At 43.1% G+C, this 20,348-nt stretch overlaps 1 protein-coding gene across 1 annotated transcript in view; it reads left to right on the forward strand.

Moving 5' to 3' along the window:
* LOC124955388 (RNA-binding protein MEX3D) overlaps positions 1 to 17,514 on the forward strand; it is a 38,210-nt gene extending 20,696 nt beyond the window's left edge. Inside the window, exon 2 of the mRNA XM_047509749.1 lies at positions 15,207 to 17,514. Coding sequence (XP_047365705.1) covers positions 15,207 to 16,210 — 1,004 coding nt within the window. The 3' untranslated portion in view covers positions 16,211 to 17,514. The remainder of the gene's footprint in view (positions 1 to 15,206) is intronic.
* The last annotated feature ends 2,834 nt before the right edge of the window (positions 17,515 to 20,348 follow it).

Raw genomic sequence — 20,348 nt, forward strand, 5'->3', positions numbered from 1 at the left:
TGGGTTAAGACCCTGTTGAACGATCTCGGCCAATAGGTTTGGAAAAATCAAAGAATCTCTTTTTATCGTGTATTACCTACGATCGTCATAGGTCATAGATAAATTTATCTCAGTGATAAGACAACGACGTCTCTTCTATCGACATTTGTCCTCGTAGGACTCGTAATTAATAAAAGTTTTATTTTTTCTTTCTCTCCTTCTCTCTCTCTCTCTCTCTCTCTCTCTCTCTCTGTTTTTTTCTCTAGAGAAATTATGCGATTCGCAATACACGCGCGTTAGCGTGGGAATATACAAAGCTATATAGGACGATTCTGTATGCATTTACATACGTATGTAGATACATACGAACATATAGCGTAGTTTTGCGGGATATATCGTCATAGATAAACTATCGATCGGGTTTACGCGACTGCACGGCTCGCTTAAGTTGCAAGCCAAGAATCGATAGTTACAATGTAAATATAGAGATAATACATAGTGTTAACGTAAAGAGGAGCAGCCATCGTTTCGCCCGTAGATAGTAAAATATATATTGTCGCGTAAAGCTTATTCGCGGAAATTTGCATTTGTCCTGCCTTCCATTTTACAAAGTACTTTTTCAAAAGATTTTCCACGAAAGATATTTTGCTAATAATCGATAAGTGATTATCGGCTCGCCCTGTGTTCATATATTTTTAATTTTCTTTTTTTTTGTTTTTTCCCCTTTTTTTCCATAAAACGAATCAATTCGATAGATCGGCCGGCCGATCGTGTGGAAAAAGAACGCGTAACGTCTTTGAATTTCACGCGCGAGGTTTACTGGGTCTTTCGCAAGGAATTCAAGGACAAAGTACTTCAAGGTTCCGTCTGCAAGACGTCTCGCCACCGTGTGCACTTTCGCGATATTGCAGTCAGCTTCGACCGTCTCCTTTGTCTACTCCTTATGAGATCGTCCCGTTTACGAAGTAGCCCACATTTATCTTCGAAAGCGAGTAAAACAAACTCGACGATAAAATTTCTCGAAATACACGTTGAGTTTCTTTCTCTTCTTTGCACGCAGTTTCGTAAATTCCGATCGAGAGTCGATTCGTAATTTTACTTTTACATCGATTTATGGAGTAGACGCTTTGAGGAAATGCGAGAAAAGAAATGAAACCCAAACGGCTCTTGAAAACATCCGTTTATTGCAGCTGTCGGAGTTGTTGCAGTCGTCGCTTTCCGGTTGGGTCGCCAAGCTACACTCATTGTGCCAAGCTGCCCGCCGAAAGACCTTCGAATATTCGGAACGAATTATTTTTCCATTTCCTCTTCCCTCTTGGTTTTCTCCGAAGGAAAAGTAGGTACCTATGCAGGTATACGTTTGAACCGTTAACGGTACGCAGGTCATTTGGAAGAGCTTAAGAAGGGACTTAATCCGACGTTTATCCTCTCTTTAAGAAGTTTCCTTTCGGAAAAAAAACTCATTTTCTTTTCTTCTTTTTTTCATTTTGTTCCTCTTTTTCTTTTCCTCGTAAATTTATAAACTTACCACTTTTTGCACAAACCACACGGAAAATTTTCTCGCGTGTCGAAGGATTTACTCGGCCTGAATTTTCACGAGCCGTCTGTTCCTCTTTTTTGTCGCAAGCGTCTACTTTGCCTTTCATCTTTCTCTTTCTCTCTTGCATTCGTTTCCGCCCACACAATCCAAGTATACAAATACTTTCTCGTCGTGCCGTCGGCGACAAACGAAAATTGGTCGAACCGAACCTTGGAAATCTCGGCCCAAGAAGCACAAGAAACATGAGATAGCTCTCTCTCTCTCTCTCTCTCTCTCTATCTGTCTCTCCCTCTCCCCTTTTCAGGTACTCGACCATCCCCTTCTTCGCTACCGTTACACCTATAGAAAAAATATTTGAGGACGAAGCGAAGAGTGCTTCCACTCGACGCTTCGAGAAAATGCTGCCCTCTTTTCAAAAATGTCTTATATCATCTTTTAATTTGTGCTAGTTTTAACGCAAAAAATTTTGAAAGATTTTCTCCTTTAATGAGTACATACATATATGTTACATAAGTCGAAGCAATAATATCGTTTCCGTTTGATAGTCTCGAACGCTATATTTAGAAATGAAATGCATAGGTATACATTGTGCACTTGAATGAAAATTCATTCAACGAGTATATCGATTTTTTCCCGATTGATTTTTAAAACTTGAAGCATCGAGTAATGTTCTTAAAAAGAAAAGAAAAGAAAAAAGAAAATCCCTAGATAGAGCTGATTAAAAAGCAAAGTTTCGACTGAACGATAGATATATGATTGGCCATCAATGGTGGAACTTAATAACATCCAAATGATTTTCACGAATGCACATAGAAACAGATATATCTACGAGACACGGTTAGTCCAATACAGATGCGCAAAGTTCTTTCTTTCTTTTCCTTTTTTTTCTTTTTTTTTTTTTCTTTTTTTTTTGACAATAAACGTACGTAGGTAAGAGCCAGAAAAAGGGACAGGGGTCTCCTCTTCGCGTTTAGCTCCCTCCGATCGTGGAAATTCGTTTCTTCTATACCCATCCTTCTTCGGTTGAAACGATTCTTTTGGAAATGGAATAAATGGCACGACTTCGGGTCCGGAACCCCGAAACACGCCGGCTGCTGTAGAAGGTTCCCATGGAAACCATTGGCGTGGATGCCGGCTTTTCTAATCTTTTCCTAAGCCAACGTTGTGGCACGACGCCACGGACAGCATGCACCATCTAATATCGATCAGTACGCACGTTCCGAGGGGGTGAAAGAGCGAGAAAGCTCTCTCATATTCTCTCTCTCTCTCTCTCTCTCTCTCTCTTTTTCTCTCTCTAGCGGTCTCACTCTTCATCGTGCCGGATTCTGCAGGAGAAAAAAGAAAAAGAGTGCAGCCTCCAGGCCAGAGCATGTCGAGGTTAGCGGTATACATGACTCCTCCGCGTAGTAGTTTAAAGCTCTCTTCTTCAAAAAAGAAAAAAAAAAAAAAAAAAGAACTCGCGACCGACAGCTGTGCAAATGTTGATACGCCCTCGTTGAAAATCTACGAGTTTCGTTCCGGTGACCCCGTAGAACCGACCTGGTGCGTCGAGTATCGCGCTTATAGGCACCTGCCCTCTTCTCTCCTTTCTTTCATTTCTTTTTTTTCGACCTATCCTTTTGTTCTTCAGAATTCGAAATTATCCAATGAAAGTGTCATTTCTCGTCAACTCATCAACGAACGAACGTAACGGGGTGTGTTCGACGACGTCATTGCCAATTTCTATCGATTGGCCCAGAGAATGATATAAAAATTCTAATATCTAAAAGAGATTTTATAATCGAAAAACTTGGAGAAATTTATATTTCTTTTTAAGATGCATGAGTATCGTCTGTCGTGCGTACGTACATACATATGGTACGTACGTACATAGGAGAAAGGAAGGAGTGAATGGAAGAACAATGAAAACACCGCGTCACCGTTTATCGTACGAGAGATAGCGGGAGTTCTCGCGTACAATATATCGAACTCGCGATTCTTCGTAGCGCGCGCGTAATCGTCAATTAATTATTGATCGTCGACGAGCCGACGACCGATTGTCGCTAATCGCGCGGTATTGCGATTAACACGCAAAGAACGTGTACGTACGTGTGTTCTACATTACGTGTACCTTTTGAGAAGGCACTTTCGAAGCGAATCTAACTCGACTCGCTCGCATTTAATTATTTCAATAAAATACGTATCCTAGGATCGCGTAGATAATCACGTATTCTCTTCGTCAACGATATTCGAATTTAATTTTTTTGATCCGATCGTTTTCGATATAATCGACATATTGTACGTATCCATGCAAGTCGCGTAAAGAAGGTAACCTTTGTTACTCGCAAACGGGTAATATTCTCGATTCATTGACCTCTTAATGTATTCTTCAACGATGCATCGAATGATGTCATATCGTGGAAGAGACAGTGTCTACTAATACTAACGTTCGCGCTTACGCGTATACGCGACTACGTAGATGTTATTCGTATGGACTGTAACGATTTAGAATACTTATTTGTATTCTCGAGTTTCTATTTCAACGCGATGCTCTCTCGTATTCTTCATTCGTCGATTCTAAAATTTTAAGAAAAAGATAAAAATCGGCTAAGGGCTCGAACATTTTACAATACGAATAAGCATTGTAGATATATCGTTGTAATAATCAACGATCGATGTTCTTTGGATGATTCACTGTTAGGTCAATACCTCGTACCGAGGAGACCTCTCCTCTTTTTTCTTCCCCCCTTTCCCACGTTTCCCTTTTCTTTGAGGTGAGAGCAAAAGAGTGAGATAGAAGGGGCGGGGAGAAGGAGAGGGAGAGAGAAAGGAGAGAAGGGCTCGTTTCTACGAGCGAGATCGATAAGCCACGCGTGCCTCACGTATGTGCGTGCTATACAACAATGACAACGACGCCGACGACGACGACGATGAGAAGGGATCGACGCTCGAGGGTGAACGACAAAGAGGGTTGGGCGACGTCGTTGAGTAAGCCTGTCCTACGTATACACGAATAATTAATTCGATCTTCGATATGTCCACCCTTCAGAATCAACGCTTTGTCTTCGATTTGCTCGTTTCTTTTTTATTTTTTCCTTCGTACGACTGGTCAAGAATTTTCTTTCGATTTTTTTACGAAAATTCGTACATATATTCCAAGACACGTCGAGAGACCGGAAAAACGAGTTTTTTTCTTTCTCTTCGTCGTTCTCATTTTCTTTTCTCTCTATCTCTCTTTCTCCCCCACCCACCGGCCCCCTTCATGTGTCCTTTTCGCTGCGCCTCCTAGATGAGTCACGATGATAATGCTAGAAAAAATGGGTGGAGCGTCAGACGGAAAATGGTCCGTTATATGCGAGAAGGTACGCTGTACGCGCGCATTCTCGTCACCCTGTACATCGTTCGACCATTCTCGGTCGATACAGAACAGAGGGACTGGCAAAGGCTTTGCTGAAGATATTAACCCCCTCAATCGAACGTTGCTCGTCTCTAGCGTTGCTGACCGAACGAAAAATAAATATATGAAGTTTAGAAAGATGAAATTGATTTGATTGGTTTTATTCTTATCTTTTTTTTTCGAAAAGAAAAAAAACGAAACTAGACTGATCATATTCAAAGTCGATCATGTTTTAAAATCGGCAAACCGTCTAGACTCTCTCTCTCTCTCTCTCTCTCTCTCTCTCTCTCTCTCTCTCTCTCTCTCTCTCTCTCTCTCTCTATCTCTATCTCTCTAAATCTAGTTTATTAATTTTACGATAATATACTCGCGTATCTTAATTCGTTTATTATACACTATCAAGATTTATAAATCTCTGAACGAAAAGCCTTAATTCAACGATAAATAAATTAATTAGAAAGTTCTCCTCGATAGTTTTCTGCGATAATACGAATAAAGGAAAGTTTCACAGAGCTCCAACGAGAATATTTCTCAAGGCGGAACGTATAACTCCATCCATCGATGAGTTGTGAAAGGTGACATTTTCTTTATGCTCAAACATATAGAGATATCGTAGTAATTTATATTTGCTTTGAAGTATCCTTCATTTTTTTGCGCAATTCGCGACTATAATAGATATAGAAATAATCCTTTTAACAAAATCTAATTTTATCTATAGAACACCGATAGAGAAAAACGTGCGCGTATGCGAACGACCGAAAATATTTTTCAAACGATTTAAGGATTTAATTAAAAATTCGACTCGAATAAGATATATCCCATGGTTTTACTTTTTTTAACTCAATCTTTTCTCTCTTTCAAAACAAATCTCTTTACGAGCAAATTTATACAAAATGATTTCTCTCGATTAGATTTTGAAATAAACGTTTATAAAAAGTCAAAGCGTGTCGACTAAATTCTTTTATTGGGGACGATTAATGTATTTCTAAGATAGACTTAAAACTTTAACGGATTTTTAGATCGAGGGACTTGTACGGATCGTACAAATTTTCGAGTAATGTCGACGGTCTATGAGGTAAAAATGAATGAGCCGACGAGTTGCCATTAACGTTCCGACGACGTGGCCAGAGTAACTCGACGCATTTTACGGTTTACGATTGTAAATATGCACAAGCCTCGTAGATATACAGACGTGAATGTGCACTCTCCCTCTCTCTCTCTCTCTCTCTCTCTCTCTCTCTCTCTCTCTCTCTCTCTCTCTCTCTCTCTCTCTGTCTGTCTTTGTCTCTCTCTCTCTCTCTCTCTCTCTCTCTCTCTCTCTCTCTCTCTCTCTCTCTCCCTGTCTTTCTCGCTCCAGTACCCATTACTTTACCTTGGTTGTTTCCCTCTCCCTCTTTCAAAGCTGTCCACTACGATAATCGGTATCGCGTAGCACGTGTATATACCGGGTGACGGGTAAAAATAATTTACGATGAAAAATTTCGTGGCTCTGTTGCGACCTTGCGAAACGTCTTTTCGCTCGATTTCTTTCTTCGTAATCAATCTCTCGATTTCGCGAGTGAGATCCTTCTCGCAGGATCGCTCGGCAAAAAGATGAGCGTGACCAAACGCGTTACATAATTATAACGATGACCTTATTTCTTTTAAACGAGATTCACAAATTCTCATTTCCTCTCTGATCGATGGAAAAATCGTAACTCTTTCTTACGCGATAATTCGAGAAGATAGACATACTCTGGATACTCTCATTCAGCGAAACACGTTAGTTACGTTTAAACGTTTGAGAATTCTAAAGTCGAAATTTTATCAAACATTCGCGTTTATTTCACGAAATAAACGAACGAAATCTTCAACCTTTCTCTGATCGAGAATTGTTCTCGTTGCGTAAGGGTACATAATAAAATTTACTTTAATTTTCTATTACGTCCGAGTGGATTGGGAATCCTTATCGATGACGGGGGAGGCAGACAGACGAATAATGAAATTTCGAAAATGAAAATTTCTTTCCCCGACAATTTTCCTAGTACCGTGATGATAAATAATTAGCGATTCGTCGATACCGTAAGCGATTGCGCTTACCTTTCTATCATTATCAAGAAATACGCGCGTATCCGCGAGGTATAAATTTGTTTCTCGCGTCTCCGTGCGAGCGTTAGCCCGACGGAATAACAAATCGGCTCTCGCGTTTTATCGGTGATTAAGAGTCGATACGTCGTCATGTAGGCGCGAGCGGAGCAATGGACGACGAAGCCGCGGCGAGTCGTGAAAACAATTACACCCGTCGCTGGTCACGGAGCAGAAACAGGAAACCCTAGTCGTGCGATGGAACTCGAAGTTGGTGCTCGCTCGCTGCTCCTCCCTCCCTCCCTCCCTCCCTCTTAGTCGAGATTTTTTTCGCACGATCGTCGTTTTAGACGGCCGACTTTAAGTTCTATCGCGTTTAATCGTTATTCTTTTATCAATTTCGCAAATCACTTTTCACCCCTTTCTCGTTTATCGTTCTAGAAAGTAGCCTTGATTATTTTTTTTCGCCGATCGAATACGTACCGCGTATTCGATAGCGTATAGCGTATTTGACGTTTATCGAAATGGATCTTGTCATTGACGTTTTGACGTTTAATTAATTAAATTGAATGGAAAATACACACGGCTTCTATCTATCTATATTGCGTTGTATGCTCTTTCGTTGCTTCGCTGCGTAATTTATTCGTCGCGTGTCAGCGCAGCTCTTATTCGAGATTTTCGAATATAACGTTTCGAACTGTTTGTTTTATATAAACGTCGAGCATCTGAAACGAGTTTATCGGTCGTTGGTAAACGCGATTGAGAGAGAGAGAGAGAGAGAGAGAGAGAGAGAGAGAGAGACAGGGGGGGGGGGGAAGGAAGAAGAAAAGTAGCATAGGAAGGCGAACAAAGGAGAACTCGCTGCTCGTCGTCTGGTCGGTCGAGAGAGGAGAGGCCCCTTCTAGGGCCTCGAATTACGTCGGCTTCTCGAGGTTTCCGAAGGTTTTATGCTTCTGGCGAAATAGGCGGGGAGGGGGGGGGAGAACGAGACTGCCGATGCGGGCCCAAAACGAGAGTGGATCTTTCCTGAAAGGAAGGACTACGATCCAGAAGATCTGTGCTTTTGCGTCTTTTCTCTCGGTCGCACATTGAACCAAGTCCAAACTGGTATTTCTTACTTATGGAGAATTTACGCTAGTAAAATATTATTAAAGAATGGTAAGAGTCTCGTTTTAGGAAAAAGAAAACGGGTATCTTAAAGATAATAGAGAAATGTAAAGGAAACGAGCCGTACAACGTTTTAGGAGGGTCTCTACGGCTGGGTACTAGGGTAGGTTGGTTAGGTAGAGAGAGGCCAGATCGATAGTCGCCCTTTTCGAGCCCTTCGATGTCAGAAGAGAGAAAAAGCGGAACGAGCACGCAGGCTTTTCGTTTTTTCTTCGGCTCAAGGCGCGCACAGCTGATACGAGCGAGCACGCGGGAACACAGAGGGTCTCTCCTCTCGAACAACAGAGCCCCGATTTTAGGGTTGCACGCGTACCCGATGTTTTTTAACCGCGCGCGTGCTTCGAGGTCAGGAGAGTGTTGGTAATGGCTCGACGTTAAATCGATCGACCGCTTCGTTGGGGTCGACGATGACGTCCAGTCGACGACGCCGCGGAGGTTAGATGTCCTCGACCGATCGTCCTTATTCGTCGACGTTCCTTACGATTCGAGCGATACTAAATGACGTTTGTCTTTTATACTCGCAGAAGAAGGACCATCCGAGTTTTTTTCTTTCGTTCGCTCGAGATAAAGATAAAAGTATGGATAGATAAACAGCGAAAACTATAAAATATAAAGCAACTTGGATCGTCAAAGTTCTTCTCTCGAGTTTTCTTAGACCGCACTGTACATCTCCGCTCTCTAACGGCAGAGAAGAGTTTGAGGTAGGTCGATCGGCGGAGTGACTCACCCTTCGGCCTCTCGAGTGGCCGTCGTCGAGAGAGGCACTTTGGCCGGAGTGCCTTCTTCCATGGTGGCCAGCACGTCCCATTATATCCGCCGTGGCTCGTTAATATCGTGACATCCAATATCGTGTAATTATAATCGAACGTCGTTCTTCGTATTACTTTTTTCTTGGCTATATACATATCTCCCTCTCCCTCCCTCCCTCCCTCCCTCTTTCTCCAATTATTCGTTTACCTTTGGATCGTTGAAACGAGTAGTCGTTACACTACGACGTTATCCAAGACACGTCGTTTCTTTTAACGCATTGCTATCTTCGTATAAAAATTTATTTATATTCCTCGTATTCTTCAAGTTCGTCGATAAGATACGCACTTTGTAAGCTCACGTAAACGCGTTCGACATGCGCTCAGAGGTAAAAATAACTAAGTCAAAGTCGTAATTTAATCCTTGGTTGCGCGTCGCGACGTCTTACAAGTACGCTCGTCTTTTCGGGGCTATGAGAATACGCTTTGGAATTTGTAACCGTGTAAAGAATTAGGACCCTTTTAGGTCCTATTTGATTCGTTCGATCGATTCGTATCGTACGCCATCTTACGAGTATTCTCACGCGATCAATGAATTTTCAAGCGAATATTTTTCGATGAGATTCTAAGCGTCCTATTTCTATAATAAGCTACTCGTTTGCCAAAGATAAACCATTAATCTGGCAGGACTCGAAGGAGTCACGAACAACCTTCTTCCTTCCATCTTTATAATACTCAACGAGTAAAGAAAGAAGAAAAGAGATAGAGAGAGGGGGGGGGGAAATCACTTATTTTTTCGTTCCCTTGTAAAAAGACACCAACGACCGATTCTAGCTCGGACTCGTTTTCAAGGAAAAACAACGTTCTGTCACAATCTGGATTTTCTATCGCTAGACCTTGGAAGACCCTTGCTCGCACGAGAACGCTTGCTCAGGGATGCATTATCGCGAAGATAGCAGGCCGGGCATGGAGTTACATATACACACTATATCGATGATGGTCGTGGTGTCGATGTTTCGTCGGTGTAGTAGTAGCAGTACTAGCGTAGTAATAGTAGACGGTGGATGGACGGAAATGGAGAAGGCACAGAGCGTAGGAGAAAAAGGGAGAAAGAATGAGGAGGAAGAGATGGTGGGGGAGCAGGGCGGGGGGGGAGAGAGAGAGAGAGAGAGAGAGAGAGAGAGAGAGAGAGAGAGAGAGAAAGGAAAGAGAAGGCAGGTCGAAAGGCGAGGGACGAGCGACGTATAGGAGGAGGATGAGAGAGAAGGAGGGAGATAGGGGGGAGAATCGGAGGAGAATGAACGCAGTTGGGCGGCAGTGTCAGTGGAGTTCAATCTTAATATAGTGTGACCCCCACTGCCATTCGAAACAGTGTTGGACGCGACTGCAGCAGCGTGCACGAGTCGAGAAGAGCGAGAAAGATAGATAGAGAAGCGAGCGCAGTGAACGGGTGCGTGCATTGCACCTTATTCCCCTGTCCGGCGAGTGAGCCTCGCTCGGTTATTTCAGAGACATCGGCCTCGAAGAGAGGCGCGAGTACGGGGCGTTCGAGCGTGCGCGCGAACGAACCACTATACTCACGGGACAGAGAGGAGAGAGAGAGAGAGAGAGAGAGAGAGAGAGAGAGATGCTCGACTGCGTCCACGTGTTCGCACGCACGCGAGATCGTTCGGCCGAGTGTCATCGATCTATTTCGAGAGGAACCTGGAATTTCTGGCTTTCTCGAGGGTCCACGAAGGAAAACAGAGAAGAAAGCAATTTTCTTAGTTACGAGAGAGACAAGAGAGAGAGAGAGAGAGAGAGAGAGAGAGAGCAAGAGAGCACATTAATATACTATTTTTACATAAATTTAATGTTTCTTTATCCGCCTCTTTGAAGTTTCATGAAAAAAAAAAAAAAAAAAAAAAAAAGAAAAAAGGAAAAGAAATTTATTTACTTTCTCATAAAAGTCATAAAAACGTATTCTTCCTTTTTCTCTGGTTAAATGTACGTCGCGAAGAGCGTAGAACGTTCGAGAAACGATGAAAAGAGTAGAAATGCAACGATCGGATTGCGAGTAGGCGGCGAGGGATTCCAAGGATCCGACGTTCGATCGATCGGACTCTGACGATGCCAAGACGAGCGCAAAGCGAACGTGGAGAATCGTGAAGCCGCGTTGTCCCCGCGACGACCACGTTCCCGACTTTATTGGCGTTATTGGTGTTTCCTCGGACGTTCCTCCGGCGCGCGCGAGGTCGCCCGAAGAAAGGGAGGGGGTAAAAGGAGGAGGAGGAGGAGGATAGGAGGACACGTTTGGTGGGGGTACAGAGAGAAAGAGAGAGAAAGGGAGAGGGAGGGAGGGAGATAGCGACGGTGGTGCTCGGCCGTTGTATCGTGGGGGTGTTGGCCTTCAACTTGACGGCGCAGTTTCACTGACCTGCCTGAGAAACTCGTGATACCCGACGCGGCTCGTGCGGCCAGCTACCAAAGAAATCTTCTGACTCGGCAAAGGATACCGCTACTTAAAGGCCCGTAAGGGCCTTAAACAAAATCTTTCTCTTTTTCGCTTTCTCCATTCTCTTTAGATATTGTTATTTTCTTTAAAAACGAACAACATCTTGTATACGAGAAATATTTAATATCGATCGAGATATTATCGCCTATTAACGAATGCAACATCTCATATATCATTTGTGTAAAAGGAAAAACATTTAATTTTTAAACATATTTAGCTTTCGGTAGGAGGAACAAATTAAAACATCGTCGTATTTGTAAAACAGGCTTTCGAAAACGAGCGGATACCACGTTGTGAAAAACGTTTAGATGCCTCCTAAGCAAACGCAAAGAACGTTGAACACGGTTCTCTTGGTGTGCGTGTTTAGGGTCTTTGATACCTGCTTTTCCTTTGTCCGTGGCCAGGATAGACGAATAGCTTGGACGTCATAGATTTTCCCTCTACGTTTACAAAACTTGTTCCTTCGAACGAATATGTACGAGTCTTGAAAACAGAGAGTCGCGATTGAAAATTTGATCGGTCGTCCGCAACGAGAAGGAGAGTCAGTCAGTCGGCCGTGGAACGAGTCGGAATTCCTTTCTCTGCTTCTTCTGCGATCGACTTTCCGTCGAAGCTGAGCGACCCTTGCCGGCGAATCCTCGGAAACGAGAGAGAGAGAGACAGAGAGAGAGAGAGAGAGAGAGAGAGAGAGAGACAGAGAGAGAGAGTGAACGAGCGAGCAAGCTTGTTTCGTTCCAAAGCGGTCGTTGGGTGTAGAGGCCGTAATTAAAGCAAAGCCCCGAACAGATGGCCCGCGGGTTCCTGTCCCTTTCAAACGAATTTTTCTTCGAAAATCCTCGCCTACCGAGGACTTCCCGGAAAGTACAGTAGCTGCAAAAATTGACAGCAGACGACGTTAAATTAATATTAAACAATAATGACAAAAAATAAAGACATCAATCGTCCTAAGCAACGTGACTCAAAATGAATGCTGCATCGACACTTTATTCTTTCTTTCTTTCTTTTTTTTTTATTCTTTCTTCCTTCAAAGAAAGAGTGTTTCTCTAAGGCATGCCTATGCTCGTTGCACGCAGTGCATGGCGCCGTCGTGTAATGCAGTCTCCGACTATAGAAGCGTGTAACTATTGATCCTGCGGCCTTTAGAGAGAAGCTACCGCCCTGCTGCCGGCGCCACCGTTGCTTCTGCAGATTTTAGCAACGTCACTTGAAAGTGTGACGCGTCGTGAGAATGATTTGCCTTAATATTTGCCCTGCATGTCGAACACCCGTCCGGTACGCGGATGACACGTGTATTTAAAAAAAGGAAAAATGTAATAAGTATAGAGAGAAGATTACGCTATTCAAAGCTCTTAGCGTTATAATTTAATATGCTTAGTGAAAGATATTAGGATTAGATATTTGTTCTAATACTTCTCTGCGATCGATAAAAGTAATTACAAAAGTAAAATCTCTGTAATAAAGCTCTCTAAAATCGAAAGAGGAGAGAGAGAGATAGAGAAATAAGCTTCTTCTGGAGACACTCTCTTTGCGTTCTTCCTCTTTGGTCCCTCCGAGAAGACGGACAAAGGCAAAAGAGTCTTACGTTTTCTTCGGCGACCCCTCTCTCTTTCCACGGACACGCGTACACATTCATGCACTTACGTACGAAAGAACGATGCAACAGACAGTCGGACATGTGCACACGTACACGTTCTCCTCTCTCTCTCTCTCTCTCTCTCTCTCTCTCTCTCTCTCCCTCCCCGTCTCACCTCACCTTGGCCGCGGCCCTTCAACCGTCTACGACCCACGCCCCACCTCTTCTTTCTGCATCCTAGTAGCCACCACCATCTCTGCCATGCCACGCCACGCCACGCCATACCACGCCATACCACACCATACCACACCATCGTCGTCACCATCGACCACGAGGAAAGCAACCTTCCTCTCCTCTTTATTCTCTTCATCTTACTCCAGCACCTTTTTCTTCTTTTCCTTCGCAGGTCTTCGATCTTTGGAGTCTACCTGCGACCCACGTGCGCGCGTACGATTCTCCACCTGCCCTTCCTTCCTTCCTTTCTTCCTTTCTTCCTTCCTTCCTTCCTTCCTTCCTTCCTTCTTTTCATTTGCATGTCAAGTTATTTAGCAATCGACGCCCGCTTGGCCATAGGCGAATTACGCAAAACTGGGGAAAAAATCTTTTAGAAACGCTCGCTCTATGCAATTTTGCGATCTAAAATCGTTAAAGCGTGCAACAAAAATCCTTTCCTCATATTCTTCTTTCTCATTTATCGTTACGTTTCATCAATTGAGAAGTCGACTAATCTTCATTCGACTATCTCGCAAACCTAGCATGCATCCGTCTCGACGATCGAGAGAGAATTTTATTTACGACCCATACAACCCCATACGAGTAGTTGATATTTAAGGATGAGAACCGGTCGATAGATAGGGTTAGAGAAAATGTGACGAGTTCTATAAATAAATGTGATCGATGTATCCCGAAACAAGATTTATATTCCACCTAATCTAAGAAGGTGCTTTCGCGTAATTTCCTTTCTGTCTCGCGACAAGTAATAAATCGAATAATCGAAGAAAGTTCGGAATACGTTCTTCCCATTGGATGACTGATCGAGAAAACCACACAAGTAATTAGCGAATGTATCTGCACAAATGATTTGCAAGTGATCCTAAACCAAGTTAGAACAAGGACGATATAAGTTGATTTATCGTTAAAAATCTTTTGTTTCGTTCCAAGGAGAGATTATAATGAAATGTTGAAATCGGTTCAAAGGATTCATCACGTACGTAAAATATTTTTTCATTTCGACGACAACGCGAGTAATATTTTCGTGACCATTCAAACGACGGTCTAATTAGATTAAAAAAAAAAGCTAGTTGATTAGCGATCTCTCGGTAATTACGCTTTAAACGCCTACGAGACGATCGACCTCGAGCGACTCTCCCTTTTTCTCTCTCCCTTGCGCGTTTCAGCAACTATGTAAGAGTCCCTTTCTCGTAGTTAAACCGCGACCAATCATGGTTGTGTTTCGCATCGGCTCGTATCGATGTCAAGATTATGCTGCAGCATGCGGCCCCGAAGAGACGAGGACGTCCGTGACATTGTCGCGTTATGCAAGGACTCCTCGCCGAGGGCGCCATTCGACTCGGAGCAGACGTGCGTGACGAGCGTGGAAGGACACGCGTCTAATAGTCAGTCGCGTCTGTCGAACTTGTCTTTCACGAAGAGTTCCGAGAGACAAGAGACGCGATACGTGCTTTATACGACTAGAGAACGAAATATTTTCGTCGTTAGCCGCTACACAACGATAGAATATTTTGGATTTGAGAGAGAGAGAGAGAGAGAGAGAACTTGGTTCGAGATAAAAGGTGACGCCTTTTCGGTCTCTCTTCAGTCGTCGGTACACAGAAGGAGAGAGTGAACTGAATGAAAGAGTATGTGTGCGTGTTTGCGTGCGTGCGTGCGTGCGTGCGTGCGTGCGTGCGTGCATGCGTACGTGTGTGTATGCGTGCGAGAAAGAGAGAGGGAGGAGAGAGGAAAGGTGAGAGAGAAGAGTGGTTCACCTGCATTGCTAGCATTGCGCCGGCTCAAGGCCAGAGTCTGAGAGAGAGAGAGAGAGAGAGAGAGAGAGAGAGAGAGAGAGAGCCGAACGGGTCGAGAGCTCCTCCTTCTTCTTCTGCTTCTTCTTATTTTCCTCCTGTTTCTCCTTTTTCTCGTTGCGTCGACGTGGCTCGTCGACGACGAGCCGGCCATTATTCCCTGGGCCGGGTCATTTTCTGGCTCTACCTTGAAAACGCAAAGGGTATCCTCTAACGCTCACACGATTCTTCTTCTGATTGCAGGCTGCAAGATCAAGGCTCTACGGGCGAAAACGAACACGTACATAAAGACGCCTGTACGCGGCGAGGAGCCGGTGTTCGTGGTGACCGGACGTAAGGAGGACGTGGCGCGCGCCAAGCGCGAGATCCTCTCCGCGGCGGAACACTTTTCGCAGATCCGAGCATCGAGGAAGAGCACGTTGGGCGCGCTGCTGGGTGCACCGCCCGGTCCACCGGCCTCGGTGCCGGGACACGTGACGATCCAGGTACGAGTACCGTACAGAGTAGTAGGTCTGGTGGTAGGACCGAAGGGAGCGACGATCAAGAGGATTCAACATCAGACGCACACGTACATCGTGACGCCGAGTCGCGACAAGGAGCCGGTCTTCGAGGTTACGGGCCTCCCGGAAAGCGTGGAAGCTGCGAGACGCGAGATCGAGGGACACATCGCCCTTAGAACGGGCACCGGTCTGGCCGAGGAGGATCTCTTGGGTGCTTTGTGCCGTGGCGGCCTCGGCTCGATCCTCGGCTGTCTCGTACCACCAGGAACAACGCCCTGCAACGACTCCAATTCGAATTCGAACGACTCCAGCGGCGGCTTCTCCTCCAGCGGCAGCTGCAGCAGCTCCTCCAGCAGCTCCGGAGCACCGGGACTACACGATCTCGTAGCGATATGGGGAGCCGGCCTCGAGAGAGACGAGGGCCTCGGCGAGTCGCCCTCCTTCGAATCTCAGGCGGCCTCGGCCTCCTCCATTTGGTCATTTCCCGGCGTAGCGCTACCCTCGAGGCCCTCGCCTCCGGCATCGGCGAGTCCAGCGTCGCCGACGGATTCCCTTCTAGGAGGCGGTAGCGCCGGTGGCCGTCGCGAGTGCGTCGTATGCGGCGACAAGGAGGTCACCGCCGCCCTCGTGCCCTGTGGACACAATTTATTTTGTCTCGACTGCGGCAACAGGGTCTGCGAGAGCTCCACTCCGATGTGCCCCGTCTGCTCCAGGCCCGTTCTACAGGCGCTTCGCATCTTTTCATAAACGGCCGCGTGCGCACCCGAGCGCACCCGAGCACAGCTCCCGCACGCTAACAAGCACGACGGACGCGCACAATCTCTCAATTCCACTGCTGCCAATAATCTCTTTAACGCGCCAGGAACGTTTCGATCTTTCTGATACGTCGTTTCGTTCCCAGTGCCCGATCGGATACAACGAAGTCAGCTTTTAAGTTTTATCACGCAGACAGTAGAGAGCTAGTAAGAGAGAAAACGAGAGATAGATAGATAGATAGATGGATAGATAGAGAGAGAGAGAGAGAGAGAGAGAGAGGGTGCGGAGAGAAAGAGAGAGAGAGAGAGAGAGAGAGAAGGAGAGAGAAATACGTAGACACTCTCATTGTCGTCGCGTCCTTCTCTTCCAGTCTCAATGCGTAGCTTTTCGCCTTCGAAAAGTATCGACTCGGTCCTACGCGTATGACCTCCTTCAAGGAACTTTGTCTCCGCTACTTCACCAACTATCGGAAAACTTTCGACGGAGAGCTTCTCTTTTTCCTTCGAACAGTTTTATTTATTCTTGACGATCTCGTCTCGGCTTCCATCCTTCTTCGAGCGTTTGAACGAAAATCGTACTCGCTCGGATATGTTTCACGTTTCGACGAAATTTTCTTTCATTCTCAATAATATGTCAGTCGAATTAATTAAATAAAATAAATATTTTCCGAGCGAGTTTCGCGAATCAAAGAATGTGTGAAAAACCTTTTCAATGGGACAACGATTAGTCGAGTGTGCCATTTTAAACTCGATCACGTTCAACAAAATACTTCTTCCAGTAGCGGCATTTTTCAAAATCGGCAACGTGCCTTCGACGACGATATTTAAAAGAAAAAATAATAAACAACATTAACGCCAGAAATCTCGAAATGTTCGATCTCGTTCCGTCGTCGAAGGCACGCGATCGTTATTTCGAGGTTTCACGCGAAATGCTGCGTAGCGAATGGAAATAATTCCGGAGAATGATTATTAAAGTTGAATGCGAAGCGAAGGACGACGTGAGAGTGAGAGAGGGAGGGAGGGAGGGAGGGAGGGAGGGAGAGAGAGAGAGAGAGAGAAAGTAAGAGAGAGAACAAGAGAGAAATATATTCTACAAACGGAGAACGATGCTTACGTGTCTCTCAAAGCGCAACATAGCTCGTACGACGACTCGTAAAACGCGCTTGTTCCACCTGGCATCCCTCGCTACTAAGAGTATTATCTTACATTTATATAAGCAAAATAGCAATTAAAGTAATTATAATAATAATAATAATAATAATAATAATAATAATAATAATAATAATAATAATAATAATAATAATAACATTGATATATTAATAATAATAGTAATAATATTAATATATTAAAAATATATATAAATATATGAATATATATATATATATGTATATGTATATGTATATGTATATATATATATATATATATATATATATATATATATATATATGTATGTGGTGATCCGACGAGTTCGACGATGCGCGCATGCGCGTACTCGTCGGCCTCGGCGAACGCGACGATATTTTATTGAGATGTAGATTTTGTATTTTTCGCGCGTTTTAACGACGGGACGATGGGTGGTTCGATCGAGTTGTTACGAGCGTTCATTTAACGAATAACGATATAATAATGTAGTAATATTAATAACATTAATAATAATAACAATAATAGTAATTATAATATTTCTAGTAATAATAATAAGAATAATAATAATGAAAATAAGTTTGAGAGAAAGAGAACAACAGGAGAAAATGGAGCGTAGAGAGGTATCGTAGGCATCGACTTCCAAGCGAGCAAAAAAGTTGGGTATTCGTGATAGTGATTGAGCTTTTCAAATAAGAGAAAGAATTTTTGAAAAATGAATCACATTTTAAACGTAGACTTGCGCATACGTAGCTTTTTTTCAAGAGGCATAATTATTATATTACAGTGCATTATATTATATAGACGTATATACGGAAGCTATATGCATATAAACTTATATAGATATATACATATATAATATGTGTCACTATATTGCGCTCTCTCTCTCTCACTCTCTCTCTCTCTCTCTCTCTCACTCTCACTCTCTCTCTTTTTCTCTTTATCTATCCACTTATCTATCTACTTATCTATCTATCTATCTATCGATATATATATATATACCCTCTGATCCTTTGTCTCTCTCCCGCTCTCTCTCTCTCTCTCCCGCTCTCTCTCTTTCTCTCTCTCTCGGTCTCTCTCTCTTTATTTCTATCTCTATCTCTCTCTATCTCTCTCTCTCTCTAACTCTCTCCAAACAAGACGCAATCCCGTTAGGGGAAAAACGAGGGCCTCTTTCGCCCCGAATCTGAATTCATTCTTTTGATTTCGAGAGTAAACACGCGTCTTTGCGTTCTTTTTTCCGCAACTTGCTTCTTTCTTTCTGCGACTTTGCACGGAAAAGATCGAAAAAAGAAGTTCGATGCAGTCAGTTCGAATTCGTTTCGCGAAAAGAATCAATGATTCATATAATTGACGATTAATCTTTTTCAATATATTCCGCATACGATTAGCCCTGCGAAAGGAAAAAGAAACGAAGCTTCAACGTCGTTATCTTTTTTCATTTTCCGTCGACGAGAGCCGCTCGTCGTCGAATGTTGCCATTTGTTCATTTTCGCGTCGAACAAAAATAGTGATACGCTTCGGTCGCAGCTCCGAAACACAAGTCGAGATTTCTATATATATACATATATATATATATATATATATATATATATATATCTATGTATATATATATATATATATATAAATAAATATTATGTTGCATATAACGTATATTATATAAATACATACATATGCATATATGTATGTATATAAACACAGAAACACGGGCACACATAAGTAGATGTGTTTATCATCCACCGAGGGCGGATAAAAAACGAAGATATATTTTCTAATCGCTCGAGCCGAACACGCTCCTGCTTAATTTTTCTTCTAACTTTTTGTTCTTCGCTTCGAGGTGTCTTTCTTTATTTTCTAATACTTTCTTTTCTCTTTTCTTTTTTTTTCTTTTTCATTTTCTTTTTTCATTTCTACATAAACCATCTTCGTTCATTTGTCCGCCGTGCGTTTTCTTTTCGTATTATATTCGCGATTTATATATTATAACGCGTAGCATCGTTCACTTATATCGTTCTCTTCTTTCTTAATTCTTCCTTCGAACGCGTTCTCGTAACTTATCTAGCTGACGTTTACACTCAAGTGAAGAAAAAATAAAAAAAAAAAAAGGACAAGAAATTTCTCCTTTATTCGTACACGAATACACGCAAACAACACACGTACACGCGCGCACAGATGACCCGAAGGAGACACTCATAGATAGATGAGAACGTTATATTAGACAACCTTGAGACTCCGAACGAATGCTTACACACATGTATACATACAAATACAAAAACTTATATTTATATATTATAAACGACGCTCACATAAGAGAGAAAAAGTTTTATTATATTTAAGTTCGTGGCAAAGCAAATTCTATATTTTTTCTATGTTAAGTATAAAGGAGATTAATGAAGAAAAAAAGAAGAAAACAGAAGAATAAATGCGTAAAGAAAGGTTCTGTGACGACGCGTACACATATATATTATATTATTATATTATATTATATTATATGATATATATATATATATATATACATACATATACATATAAAAAAGATATATTTATAGGTATTCTCTTTAGCATAACTACGTTCCGAATCGCGCGGAATCTCGCTGTCGGTGAGCGCACGCGTGCAATCACGCGTGCACACGCCGACGGATGGATCTCGTGTGACAGATAATCTATCTTAACGCAAACGCGAAGAGCTCGCTTTGAAAAAGTCTGATCCAGAAATTGAAATACGGTGGTTCTTCGTTTCGAAGGGAAGGTAATCCGCGTTTTAATGGAGACATCGAGATGGAAGACGAGCTTTTTCGTATGATACGCGGCCATTAAGATCGCGCACGCGTTCGTGTATATATTATATCGTGTGCTCTCGAAATACATATGTGTAATATATAACAGCAAAAAACACCACACAACACATTCGATCACATACAGATACAGATATTCACATATACGCATAGAGAAGCGTTCGTATATATTACATTTAGGCGAATATGTATGGA

Source organism: Vespa velutina, chromosome 1, assembly GCF_912470025.1.
Source record: "Vespa velutina chromosome 1, iVesVel2.1, whole genome shotgun sequence".
NCBI lineage: Eukaryota > Metazoa > Arthropoda > Insecta > Hymenoptera > Vespidae > Vespa > Vespa velutina.